Source organism: Notolepis coatsorum (genome assembly GCF_963971535.1).
Source record: "Notolepis coatsorum genome assembly, chromosome: 1".
Classification (NCBI taxonomy): domain Eukaryota; kingdom Metazoa; phylum Chordata; class Actinopteri; order Aulopiformes; family Paralepididae; genus Notolepis; species Notolepis coatsorum.
In genome coordinates this window covers 152,460,025-152,474,127 of record NC_140165.1, presented here as the reverse complement: position 1 = coordinate 152,474,127, position 14,103 = coordinate 152,460,025, and the positions used below count along the sequence as shown (strand labels likewise).

Sequence of the window (14,103 nt, the reverse complement as noted above, 5' to 3'; positions counted from 1 at the left end):
CTACCCTTGGGAAGATGGCATTGTACTGTATTTGGAAGGGAAACAGAGCTCCCTCTATCTTCCTGAGACATACCACTGACCTGTAATTAAGTCCCATTGTACTATTCAGAGGACAATCCTTGCCAGGAGAGACAGGGGGCAGTGTGTGTGGATTCTAAACTGTTCACACACTCAGTTTTTCACTAATGCGCTAACTTGCACAAACGGGAGGGGGGGGGGGGTAATAATTTTTTTTTTTAAAGGACCGGGTGCAGTGCACACAACATAACTGCTTGCATTTTCTGTTCCCTAAAGAATTCAAAGCGATTTTGGGCTTTGGAATAGGAGTTGTGTTCCTCTCCCTCCTGGTCTCATTAGTGAGGCATTGCTAGTGGTGTTTCTACCACTGCCTAGTGTGCACCCCCCCCCCCCCCCCCCTACACCACCACTACCACCATCCCGCCATTCAACCCCATTGATCATGCATGCAGAAATTTAACACACCCCTTAATTCCTGTCCAAATAGCCCCTGTCCCACTTTCGGAGCCTCGTCCCCTCCATCTGCAGAGTATAGAGAGTATGTGCGGCCAGTGCGAGAGCCTGCATCATCACCCCAGTGCTCCAAAAAATCCAAAGCTGCTCTGTTCCATGGACTTTGTACTCGTAGTATTTAAAATTATGTAGTTGTATGGGCGGTAATCCTCCTACTGTACGTTTGTGCAACTGTGAAGTTAGAGAAAATCTTAATATTTGTATGATAAAAACATAAGTCTGCGTTTGTACAGAAGTCTGACCAACGGGTAGGACAGGGTACTTTTTTTTCTACTCCCGGCCGTAAGACAAAACTGTCGTTGTCTTTGTCTGAAATTGTTCAGGCTACACATTGATCGGCCTTACATTGGTTAACAGGTCACATGTTAGTCGGTGTTGGGAAGGAGATTAGCTGGAGCAGAGCTGGCTTTGGTGCTAATTAAATACTTAAGACCCAGCAGTGAATGAGCACAGTACACAAACCTCCTACCGCACCACATTACAGAATGGTGTTTGCAGTATGGAAGGTGTATTAGGACAGAGATAGGCAATGCTGTGTTATTGATGCTAATGACGGGGCTGTAAAGAGGAACATTAGAATACTAATCCATGTAGTTCAAAATAAATAGCCATTGGTTTAATTTGGATAGCTTCCTTTTGGTAATATGTCTTCACTGTGGTAAAAGTCTGCTTACTGTCATTGGGCATTGGTTCTCAAACTTTTTCATGTCAAGGACCTGCTAAATTGATAACTGGCCAAGGACAGGCATTTGATAAGATTGTGTCCCAGGGAAAAGATATTTTTGTTCCATAACAGTGTAGTCACTCTTATACATTCTCTCACTGTACCAACTTCCAGTGAAGAACATAATTAGAGAAATAAAACTATTGCCCATTTTGCTGGGGACCCTTTGGAACCCCTGGGGGCTCCCGGACCCCACTTTGAGAACCACTGGACTAGGGTTGGAACTTGCAAAGGGTCGGAAACTTTCCAGGGACATTTCTGGAACTTTTCCATGGGAAGTTAAAGGAAAACGCCAACATTTTGGGGAATTAGCTTATTTGCCATCTACCCTGGAGTTAGACAAGAAGATACATACCTTTTTTCTTCTCTGTGCATGCAGTAGGAGTAGGAAGACGTGCACCGTTAGCCTAGCTTAGCGTCAGTCACTGGAAGTAGGTTCCTCCATTAGCCTAGTTCCAAACGTCTTCCTATTCCTACTGCATGCACAGAGAAGAAAAAGGTATGCATCTTCTTGTCTAACTTCAGGGTTCCCAAAATGTTGGAGTGTTAAGATACATACCTTTTTTTTCTCTGTGCATGCAGGAGTAGGAAGACGTGCACCGTTAGCCTAGCTTAGCGCCAGTCACTGGAAGTAGGTTCCTCCATTAGCCTAGTTCCCAACGTCTTCCTACTCCTACTGCATGCACAGAGAAGAAAAAGGTATGTATCTTCTTGTCTAACTCCAGGGTAGATGGCAAATAAGCTAATTTCCCAAAATGTTGGAGGTTTCCTTTAAGCTAGGGAATTTTGGAAATGTTGCCCAATTTCAATGAAACGTCTTGATTTATAATAGTGAATACATTTTTTGTAGGAAAATACACACAATAATGCAGTACTGTGTCTTGTGGCATGTTTTGGTTAAAAAAATAAAAGATTTCTGTAGATTCAAATTCTAAATTGTAACCCTACTGTTGACAATTTTTTTTCTCCACATGCCTCAGAACTGGGGAATAATAACTCAACTAGGCTTTGGGCCTAGTTCACAGGTATAGTCATGGTTTCGTTATGAACTAATAGGCTACAACGGCAAGCCTACGCTTATATGCCTATATGTAGCCCATGGATGGAAGTTGCCTACTAAGTAGGATGAGAGGAACACGCGGGGACTAGAAGAGGTGGAGTCTAGACCAACTCTCCTTGAGACTATCTGCATCTGCCCGTTCCCCCTCACCCTGGGCCAAACCCCCGCCCCATCACTGCTCTCTGCTTGTTTTCTCAATCTCATACGGCACGGTCTGGACAGAACATACGGGCACGGAATGGAGACGGAAGGGAGCCAGAGCAGCCTGTCCACCACGGACTCCCCTCACGACCCCTGGTAAAAAGAAAAGTTTTTTGTATATATACCCAGCTATTTACTATCGGATACACCTCAGAAACGAACCTGTGAGTTGGAGAAGTGAAGCGACGAGGCCAGGGAGAACTAGTCTGCAGCCAGGCGTCCACTTCTTTTCCCCTTCTTTTTATTTTTTGCGTTACTGCATCGGAGAGGTTGCACACCTTCGGACAGAGACCTCTCTTTCATCGGCCCATGTGGACTGAAAGATTCTCGAACGAATGCTTTTAAACATAGCCATGTAGAATATTTGCTAAAATGACCAGGTTTCTTTATACCTTATTATAGCCTAAGACCAAACTTGACTCAACATTTGCTCTATGAATAGGCCTAAGTACATTTAAATGTTTTTTTTCTCCTACAGTAAAATGTTCATTGGCGGGCTAAGCTGGCAGACAACACAAGGTAGGCTTAAAGGCTTTCACCACCACTTTGTCATCGTGAAAGACACAGCCAAGCTGCCTCTCTTGAAACCCCCCAAATCACTGGCTCCAACAGAAAATATTTTCTTACAGTAAAAGTTTCTTGTGTACATTTCTATGTCTACGTCTTTCTATTTATATCATGTTTGAGTTTTAAATCTAGCTTGGTCCAAAATCAGAGCCCTCAGCATGGGCCCATAATGATAGATTATTCCAATATAATAATAAGCATTAAATTGGTCTGTTGAAAATTTCTTGCTACAAATAAATGAACTAGAATAATAATAATAATATATATTTTTTTTTTTAATAATTGTATGTGGTTATAAGGATTTTGTAATAATTCCCATAACTCCCACATATTGACCACTGTGTTTACCAGCCAGTTTGGAAGAGATGCTTTGGACCAAAAATCTGAATGGCCTGAGCAAAGTCTGCAACCAGGCCGTTTGACAACATGTGAATAATGTTTGAGTAATATGTCAGTAATTATCCAGCCACTAGTTTGTCTTATCTAGGTGGGTCTTTTTTCTCACAGTTGTTAACTTAACAGCACAATGTCTTTGTTTTACAGAGGGACTGAAAGAGTACTTCTGCAAGTATGGGGAGGTGAAGGAGTGTATGGTGATGCGGGATCCAGTTACTAAGCGCTCGAGGTGAGGGAGTTGTATATATGTACCCATCGGGGCTTCAGCCGACGCTGAAAGTTTATCTGAGCACGATGACTTCACACTGTGCACGTTGTGTTATCGCCCTCTCCTTGATTAATTCCTTCCTCTGATGTTTTGCAGAGGGTTTGGATTTGTTACCTTTGTTGACCAGGCCGGCGTGGATAAAGTCCTGGCCCAAACCAGACACGAGTTGGATTCAAAAACAGTGAGTTCTCTGTATTTACTCCCCGCCACCAACCACACAGACCTGCAGCTCCATGCTCAGGCCTTCTCTTTGATTAGTGATAAAAAATTTAATAAAATCCATCAGAGTAGTGTAAACATTTGCAAAAATGTTTCATGTTTATTCTGGTCCACTCTGCCAAAGGTTTTCCGCCAATGTTTTTCTTCAAACCGACAGTTTTAGTTTTTTTTCTTTGTTTGTTTGTTTTTTGAGATTCTCTATTTTTGGCCCATTGCCACAACTCAAGTATACTCAGCTATAATCCACATTATATTAGAGAGTCAACCTGAGTTCTTGTGGGCCATATAGGGAGCTCAATCCATATGTTAATAGTCGACAGTTGAGACACATGGAAGAATGGGCTCTCTCTGTGTGCTCCACTCTCCAGTGAAATAGACTAGAAAGTGTTAAGTGTCAATTTCCATAGAAACAGGGGGACCCAAACAGGGTTGTGCTCAGTTCCAATCTTTGATTTGGTTTCTTATCAAAAGTGAACTCAAAAACATTCTTCCTCTATTTTCTGTTACGTTGTTTTTTCCCAGGGGTAGGCATGACCCAAAAAGTTTTCTTTTTACGGGAAGAGTATGAATGCTTTTGCAACCTGAAACCTCAAAGGTGTCAGGGTAGTAATCCAATAAACAGATATATTCCCACCACCTCCAGTCAGTATATGAAGACTGTGCTAATAAACAGACAAACTCAATGTTAACAGATGGGATTGTTCTGCTTTTTACCTGCATTAATTGTACTTGCATGTTTTAGTGAGAGTGCTTAAGTTTGTATGTGTTTAAACTGTGTGTGAGAGTGTGTGTGTGTGTGTGTCTTTTGTCAGTAATGAATGTGGGCTGGTCTGGGAACAATGTGGCCCGTTGGTCGCCATAGGGATCACTGCTATCCCCCTTCTCCTCAGTGGGAGTGTGGTGGCTGTGGGTTAGTCACTGTATTGAAATGTGTGGAGGCTTCTTCTTTTGTGCTCCTCTTGAACGATACACTGTCTCAAGTCTCGAAAGATAAGCAGAAGTACTAGTGAGACTACATGAGAGAAAATGGAGCAGTGGGAAGGAAGGCTGTACAGTTTAAACAGGCAACAGAGGGTCAGGAAATGAGAACATTTCTGTTGTTGTTTTTTTTTACGCAAAAATTTTGAGATGAAAGTTGTCTGATAGAACATCATATCAAAAGATGGTGTTTCCTCAATGTCCCTACTGCTAGTGTCACTTGCAGGCATGACAGCCATGACAAGTAGGGCCATCATGGTTGGACGCCACTACTCACCATGGGGTTCGTTTCCATAGTGACCCCCCCACCCCTCCATTCTTGAAGAACGGCTCTGACACAAAAGCAAAGAGAGGATAACAATACACATTGTTCACGATAATTTCTAGGATACGAGAAATCAAGGCCAGCTCAAACAGTCATTGTCGCAGAGTTGGTGTCATGAAGCCGAGAGTCGAGCCACACTTACGGTTTACCCCAAAAGTGGCTTATTATGATTATTCACTTTAGAAGGTAAAGGAGCGATGATACTGTTCTTTTATTGCCGTTTTTGTTTTTACACTTACACAGGCGTGAATTAACACCATATAGACCTACGTAGGGTTCTCAGTCATGGCATGGCCCCTTGTGGCTGGCAGTAGGGTGTGTCTGTGGCGTAGATGGGAGGGGTTGTGGGTGGCAGCCTTAGAAAATGTGTGTTTGGTGTGGAGAGGGCTCAGTGATCAGCCACAGGGGTTGGATGGTGAGTAGAGTAGGCCTTTCTAGACTGCACTCCCTGCCTCTCTTTCTCTCTCTCTCTCTCTCTCTCTCTCTCTCTCTCTCTCTCTCTCTCTCTCTCACAGTCAGGTTATCCTGTTAGAGGTGAGAGAGAGAGAGAGCGAGAGAGAGAGAGAGAGAGAGAAGTTCTCCAGTGGCAACAGAAAGAATGTGCCATGCTGTGACTGACTAAACCACTCCAGCACAATAATGAGGAGAGCTTTGCACAGTGGAGAGAAACAAAGGAGGAATACAGTACTAGTGAGGAATATATATATATCCATATTTATCCCATCTGTTATATGACAAATACAGAGAACTGTTCTTTAACTGAGAATGGGAAGGCATGTTTTACAGCGATTTATATAACTGGATGGTCTGTTGGCTGCCCCTCAGGCTGTCTTGTCTTCACATATCCTGGTTGCCTGTAGCCTTTCTCCAACGCGTTCGTGTTTCCGCGTCTCTGATTGGCCAGGTCATGTGACACGTACGCCCAATTGTGGGACCGCAAGTTTCTACACTGGTTAAGCTTAGGCCCTCTTTCGAAGTTGGTTAAGGTTAGAGTTTGTCTTAGAGCATGGCGATAGAACGCCTGCCCTGATTCCAAACTCTAACCTTAACCAACTTCGCAGGGGTCGCCTAAGCTTAACCAGTGATAAACTAGGCGTTAGGTAGTTTGCAGGCTGTTCGACCCGGAAATAGGCGCAGAACTTGCCGTCCCACGATTGGCGCACATGTCACATGACCTGGCCAATCAGAGCGCAAAACGGGAACCCGGAAACACGGACGCGTTGGAGAAAAGCTACACGCATCCTGGTTTCCTACTAACTGTACAACTAGTGTGTGTGTGTGTGTGGGGGGGGGGGGGGGGGGGTGGAGTCGGTGCAAGGTGCACATTCATGAAAGAGAATTCCTATTTAAATGTAGTTGAGAGAGTACAATACCCGAGGAGGCTTTTTGCGAGAAAGTCCCACAAGTATCTCTATTCCCTCTGCGTGGAGTTGCATAATGCAGAGTGACATCAGGGAGGTTTGCTGCCACCCCCCCCCCCCCCCTGACTCTGTTAACCCTTTCTGGTCGGGGGCCTTCATGCTGTCCTGGGAGGAGAGGAGGAAGGAAGGGATGGCAGGAAGGATAACCCCATCTGTGATTAGTATGGATCTCAAAGCTAATAGGATTGGAGGAAACAAGCTTGGGTTGTTCTTCTTAGTCACAGATATGTTACTGGAGACTGTGCTTAGGGTCCCGACCAAAGTGGTGTGTTTGAATGAGTGTGTGTTCCTGGCTAAAGCTGTGGCAGGCTGTGCACTTCACCAACTGTTGCCTAGCCCGGCTGTAATTGGTCAAAGGGGATTGTCCTGATTTGATAAACCCCTCTTGGTATTACGTTCTGTGTCTACCTCGCCCTGAGCACAGCAAGGTTGGGGTTCAGTTGTGGGCGGCCCCGTCCCTGAATAAGGGATTCTGGCTCCTCAGCATCACTTTAGACTAGGACTTTTGTCTGTTTAGGTACCATGTAACTATTAACATATTGTGTGAAAGGCCTGGCATTGGTCGCTTTTTGTAGTTTTGGGAGAGAGAAAATCGATGTTGCATTATACATAAATACAATCCTCCGTCTGTGCTCCATTATGGTTGATCAAAAGTGTTTCCCCCCCCAGAAACAATCACATACAAATTATACAGCTACTTTATCTGTTTAATGTCCACAATTTCCTCCCCATGGATGTGTGTCGCCGTATGTTGACTCTGTTTGTTTGTGTGTGTGTCTGTTTGTTTGTTTTTGAATGTGCACAGGAGTGTTGGACATCAGGAAGGTTGGTGACCGGAGGTGACTATCAGAGTAGTCTAGTAGCGACTATAGAACTAAACAGTAGACTCTGCATCTGATGCTCCGTCCAGACTAGCCTAGTCCTCTCACTCTGCTCTCTAGAAAACCTGCAGTGATGTAAAACTCTTATTCATAGTAGAAAACACAACACTGTACCCTACTCTGGTAAACGCATGTGGTTTACCATAGAGGCTCTAGCTCTACTCTAGAACTACTCTACCCTGTCATGGTTTTACGGACTAATCTGTAGCACTGTACTTGTACTGCCTCACCGACCGTCTCTCTTTAGCATAATAACGTGCCGTGTGTGGAGTAGTCTAGTTGTTCTCTAGTCCTATTAGACCAGTATAGAGACTAATATAGTAGAGGTCTCAAATTCCAATACTACGGCCTGTTTTTATGATTGCATCTTCTACGGCATGGTGTGGTTTTCTATCCAATCTAAACTTTGGGCTCAGTAGCACATACAAATGCAATGGGTTTGGTCCGTTGCGTATCAAATCGCTAAGTAGTTTCTTTCTTCTTTTTTTCTTTTGTAGCTGTATTATTATTATGATCATTGTCAAGTCGGTTATAGCAATAGAAACTGTTATGCCTTCATTCCTTCTGGGGGGTTACACCGAAGAGCTACAGAGCGGAGGACAAAGACGGTGGAAAAACCTGACAAAAGCACCGGGGAATATTGGTCTCTTAAACCTGTAAGACGGGGACCAATGGTCCTTGTGTACGTCATTACTTCTGTCAAGAGGTGAGGGTGGCACAAACAAACGCAAACAAACAACATGAGGTTGACGTGCTGTCACGTGTGTGATTGACAGCTCTCTCTCTCTGTCCCGTCCACCTTCCTCCATCCTCGTCTCTCTCTCTCTCACACTGTCTCTCCCCATCTTTTTTTACCGCTGCTTTTGTCTCTCTCTCTCTCTCTCTCTCTCTCTCTCTCTCTCTCTCTCTCTCTCTCTCTCTCTCTCTCTCTCTGTCTGTCTTTCCTTGCAGAGGTGAGATGTGTTTGTGATTGTAGTGCCTGTGTGAGATTCCAGGAGATCACATGTCACATGTTAGTGATGAGGGGAAGGTTGGAGGGGCACCTCTCTGGTGCTGATCCGTTGGACATTCCCAGACATTCCACCTGCACCACATACACACGCAAGCACGCGTGCAAAACACACAGGTTCTAACAACAGCAGACACCGAAGTCTCTAAGCGGTGTTGGGATTTTTGCAGACCTCGTCTGGCTAGTGCAGGGTGTCTGAGCCAGTATGAACCATTGGGTCAAACATGACTTTTTTTTTCCCCAGCAGGTATTTGAGCTTTTAAACCACCCGTCCTCAAGAGAAGATGTCTAATGTTATCCCCTTCTAGAATTTTCTTGATGACTAAAACTGTCCAGTCTTCAACGGAAGTATGAAGAGAATACATTTTTTTTATTTCTTTTTTTAATGCTCACACCATATTGTCCAGTGCTCCATAGTGTGAGGCAAGCACAATTTACCTATCTCAAACTATTATCTACTATCTATTTTCTTGATCCTCCAATCACAACTGTTGCTTTCGTCAGAGGAAAGCTGAGGATTTGGAGGATCAAGAAGAGGACAGAGTTTGAGATGGGTGTGTTTGCTGTGCAACATTTCCTATGCTCTGACATAGGAACAGAGAATTAGAAACGGTTTACTCTAAAGGTCACATATTATGAAAAACATACAATTGGGGTCTCTGATGGACCTACTAACACACAAACGGTGAAATACGACAACCTAGTCGGATGTTTCTGTTGCAGATCATATTTGATCTGCAACGCTTAGTTTGACAGTTTGATCTGAATTCCGTGAGTCAGGCACACCAGAGTTCACACAGAGGTCCAGAGCACAGTGTTGAGGAGCTGCAGATCAATGAACATTAAGCTATGGGAACAGCACTGAAACAGAGGCTAGAATGCATAATCTGAGTGGTATTTTCAACAACAACAACAACAACAACAACAACAAAACTTCAAAGACATGTTTTTGGGATCTCAGAGACTTATATTAACTTGTTGAAAAGCAGTATAATATGTGACCTTTAAGGGATACAATAATAATAATTAAGGATCTAGAAACTAACGAGGAACTATGTTAACAAACTTCAGTTACTCAAGTCTCCAATTTTCTACCTGCTTACCTCTAATGCTAAAAGTGAACTATCAGTTAAATAATATTTGCTCTCACACTTTGTTTAACATAATAGTTCCTCATTAGTTCCGCAGGACTTGATCATTATTTGTGATCCTCTGAGTGTCACCGGAGGGTTTTCTCTTATATAGCATATAGCAACATTACATCATCATATCACAAACACTGTCATTGAGGAAGCGTTCCAGGGTGAAAGGCGATGTGATGTGAGTGCACACCAGTGGAAGACTAAGGTTTTCCCAGTTCACCTGCGTCAAGGCATTAAACCAGTCACTAAACCAACTTTCTCCCTCTCTCTGAATTCCTCCTTCTAGATTGATCCAAAGGTTGCGTTCCCTCGCAGAGCCCAGCCCAAGGTGAGCGAACCGGTGTGGACCGGAGCTTAGGCCCTATTCATTACTTGTGTTGTTGGTTAGCACGTGTCGTCTGTGTTTAGCGTTTCACATTCTATCTAGGCTAATTCCCTTGTAATCAGATGAACATGACCGCCTCTGACATCACTCCACTGTTCCCACGTGATCAGATGAACATGACCGCCTCTGACATCACTCCACTGTTCCCACGTGATCAGATGAACATGACCGCCTCTGACATCACTCCACTGTTCCCACGTGATCAGATGAACATGACCGCCTCTGACATCACTCCACTGTTCCCACGTGATCAGATGAACATGACCGCCTCTGACATCACTCCACTGTTCCCACGTGATCAGATGAACATGACCGCCTCTGACATCACTCCACTGTTCCCACGTGATCATGTGTTTCTGTGTTTCCGATATTCAACACCATCCTTTTTTTTTATTATCAAATTTTTATTTTCAATTTCTTTTTTCAACAACAAACACAACATTGACATCAACAATAATAATAATAATAATAATAACAAGACAATAAAAATAATAAATACAGACTTAAAACTTGAGTAATAATTACAAAATACAAAAAAACAAATACAAAATACAAAATATAGAATATAGAGTACAAAATAAAAAACACTAAACAACACAAAAGACATTAGACATTTCACAATTCCTCCCGCAATCCCCCCCTCCTCCCCCCAAGACCGCCGGATCCCCCAGGACCAACACCCCACCCCCACTCCGCCGCTACATGGTGCTCTTGACCACCTCGGCCACAGCGGTCCACAAATCAATACCTGATTGACCCACCCCAACCACCTGAGCAGTCGATATCTCCAAATAAATAACGTCCAGCAATGTCAGGGACCAGTTATTCAACACCATTCTTATAACTCTCCGCCTAATGAAACAGGTGGCAGTCTCCTCTGTGTGACGTCATCACCTGTCCAGGAAAGTGGAAAGTGTCCAACGTGGCGATGTCTCTCTTGTCTCACGATGCACGAACGCTGGGTACTTGTTGCACATGTATCCCCACTGTTGCCAAATGGGCAGGATGGCGTCAACTTAGGAGGTTGATGTCTTTATCTGATCTATTCCTACGACTGCACAGATTTACTGTATGTGACAGGCTAATATAGAGTTGTGCAACATAAATAGCTATGTTGTATCAAGATATAATAGGGATTATGAACTGTTTTCATTGAGATATCCACATAGACGGGTGTCACTAGAAAAGTGTCATGAACCTGCATCCGTGCAAATAAAAGTTTCATAAACTGGTTTCCTCTTGCAGCTAGTGACCCGGACCAAGAAGATCTTTGTGGGAGGTCTGTCTGTCAACACAACCATAGAGGATGTGAAGCAGTATTTTGACCAGTTTGGAAAAGTAAGTAGAACGTTGGGGCTATGGAACTATAGAGATGTTAAGACGGTCGTTAAAGCTGTTTGGAAGTGTGTCTGTGATTGATATGCTAAGTAATGAATGATGAGGGGCAGCTTGGGGGGAATCGGCACATAACTCAGATGGTATCGCATCCAACAAAGTCAAATTGAAAGTTGTTCCTTAGCAAAGATTCTTGCCTTGAAAAAGTTTGGAATCGAGCGACTATCTGGGAAGGAAGGAGTTACTCGCTCGGGAGAAGCAGAGAAAAGCAGTGGGGAGGGTAGAAGAAAAGGAGAGAGGCTGAAGAGGTATGGAGCAGCAGGCTGAGCTAGGGAGGAGAGGAGGGGAAAAAGTTTTGTGGTGAGTGGTGATGGTGGAGAAGGGGGAGGGATTATCAGAATCTGAATTAATCTGATGTAACAGCTGCTCCTACCCCCAACCCCCTCCTGGCCCGTTACCGTGGTGACCTGGCTTGCCCATTGTCCCTAAGTAATTCAGCGGGTAAGGGTTTTGTGTTGAAGGAGGGGTGGGGGGGCAGGATGGGAGGTGTGGGGTGGTGTGTGTGAGTGTGGGGGGGGGGGGGGGTCAACTCAAGAGTTGGGTTAACAATAACATTAGTTGATCAACGGTCCAAACACACCACAACTAGCCACAAACTTGTTAATTAGTCTGTTTACAGTACACTATTTTCTGCTAACTGCTTTTGAGTACAAATGTTGTGTTTTGTTTAATGTATATATCCATAGATGTGGTGTACAGAGGTTTTTTAGCCTCCACACTGAAGAGGACTTTGAAAGGCAAGGGGAAGAGAATAGATGATAGGCTGACAAAGGCAGGGGGGGCAAGGGGGAGGGCCTGAGAGAGAGAGAGGGTAGAGGTGGAGGCGTGTGAGAGGGAACTGGGGCAAAGATGGGGTGTGGGGGATTTGCTGGGCCTTTGTACAAAGCTAGACAAATATTTTGCCAGTTTATACAGAAGTTAGTTATTTGCATACAGGAGTTCTGTGGACCACTCTCACACAACTTGAATAATATGAACCAACAGAAGTTTGTGAATTAGAAGACAAAATCAATACAGTTCGGCGGACCTTATGAATTGCTAGCGAGAGGAACAACTGCTATAGATATTAATAACACCTAAACATTTTATGACAGCAGACTCTCAGGTGGAGCATTTTTGTATATGCAGTCGTGTTTCCGATTAGAAGTTACTTTGTTAACCAATGCCATGGGAGTTGTCCTGACGGTCCACTCCAGTATAAGATCGCGTGGACTTTGGAGAGAGAGAGAGAAACAGGGACGGGGAACGGTGAAATGTAGGCTCCAGCCATCCATGGAAGTTCCTGATTAGACTGCCTCACTGGACCTTTTGTCTCCTGTCCTGTTTGGGACAAAGGGGTGGAGAGAGCGATGGGTAGAGAATAACAGGGAAGATGAGAGGTGGAAAAAAAGGGATAAGGGGGAATATTGTCCAGTAACGCCATTAAAAACGCCCAGTGTTTGAAAGATTGGGCATTAACATGCAATTAACTCACTTCGGAAGAACGTTCGACTTTTACTGTCCCCCACTATTGACAATTTGATTGTCAAATCCTCGGTGGTGGTAGGGGGGGGGGGGGGGGGGGGGGGGTTATGTGTGTCTTTGTTGTTAGGGTCAAGTTTTTAGTGTCTGTTCAAAACAGCTCTTATTGACTTGAATCGTTGCTCAACACATATCATTGCGGAGATCATAGTATTATGTATCAAACTGTGACGGGCAGGACAGTGGCTTGTCGGGGGGCAGGACAGTGGCTTGTCGGGGGTTAAGAGGTGATGGGCAAATGTCAGGGTGGAAGGAGTCTGTGATTTGAGAGGGCTCAGGCCAACAGGTTTTCTTTCATGCTGGCCAGAGGCCCTCCTCCCTCACCCTTGACCTTTCAGTAGGCAAGCTGCCCTTGGGGGTCCAAACACACACACACACACAATGTGTCAATACTAGGCAACACCACAGACGCGTGTGAGTATGTGGCTCTGTTAAAATGATGAGTAGGATCATGATGTAAATCAACCTTATTATAGACCATCTAAAGAGCACAGATGAATTTATCAAATGTTTAGAGTTCATTCTAACATCTGTGTGGGGGGGGGGGGGGCGTATGTGCTAGGACCAGTATGTTTGTGTGTGTGTGTGTGTGTGTGTGTGCGCGTGCGTGTACGTTTCATTTTTTTACATGAGAAGCTATGGATCTATATGAAAGAGACACCTGTGTCTATGCTATGCAGAGGGAGGGCCAGAGGGGGAGGTCAAAGGGAGAAGAAGAAGAAGAGAATTATGGTTGGCTGTGCCAACAAACAAAGCCTCTGTTTCCCTTTGTTCTCTGGCTCCCTCCCTTTGTCTCTGTTCTCCTCCCCTTCCACTCTGCCCCACTCTGTTTTGCATCCACCACTTACTCCTCTCACTCTCTCTCTCTCTCTCTCTCTCTCTCTCTCTCTCTCTCTCTCTCTCTCTCTCTCTCTCTCTCTCTCCTCCAGTAGTCTCTGTCTCTCTATGTTCCGTTTCACCATATCTCCACCTGTCTCTGTTCTTCTCATTATCGGCCTCCTCTCATCAAGTCCACCTGCCCACTAGATTCCCCTCTGCTTGTGGCCGTCCACCTCTCCAATGTTGCCTCTCTCTCTCCTC

The 14,103-nt window shown here is 44.4% G+C and overlaps 1 protein-coding gene across 1 annotated transcript in view; it reads left to right on the top strand.

The window, feature by feature from the left end:
• Nucleotides 1-2,536: 2,536 nt before the first annotated feature.
• msi1b (musashi RNA binding protein 1b) overlaps nucleotides 2,537-14,103 on the top strand; it is a gene marked incomplete at its 3' end in the record, with an annotated part of 16,367 nt that continues 4,800 nt past the window's right edge. The window contains 7 exon segments of the mRNA XM_084307918.1: nucleotides 2,537-2,612; nucleotides 2,995-3,035; nucleotides 3,627-3,708; nucleotides 3,844-3,928; nucleotides 10,009-10,050; nucleotides 11,353-11,445; nucleotides 13,704-13,755. Coding sequence (XP_084164044.1) covers nucleotides 2,554-2,612; nucleotides 2,995-3,035; nucleotides 3,627-3,708; nucleotides 3,844-3,928; nucleotides 10,009-10,050; nucleotides 11,353-11,445; nucleotides 13,704-13,755 — 454 coding nt within the window. The 5' untranslated portion in view covers nucleotides 2,537-2,553.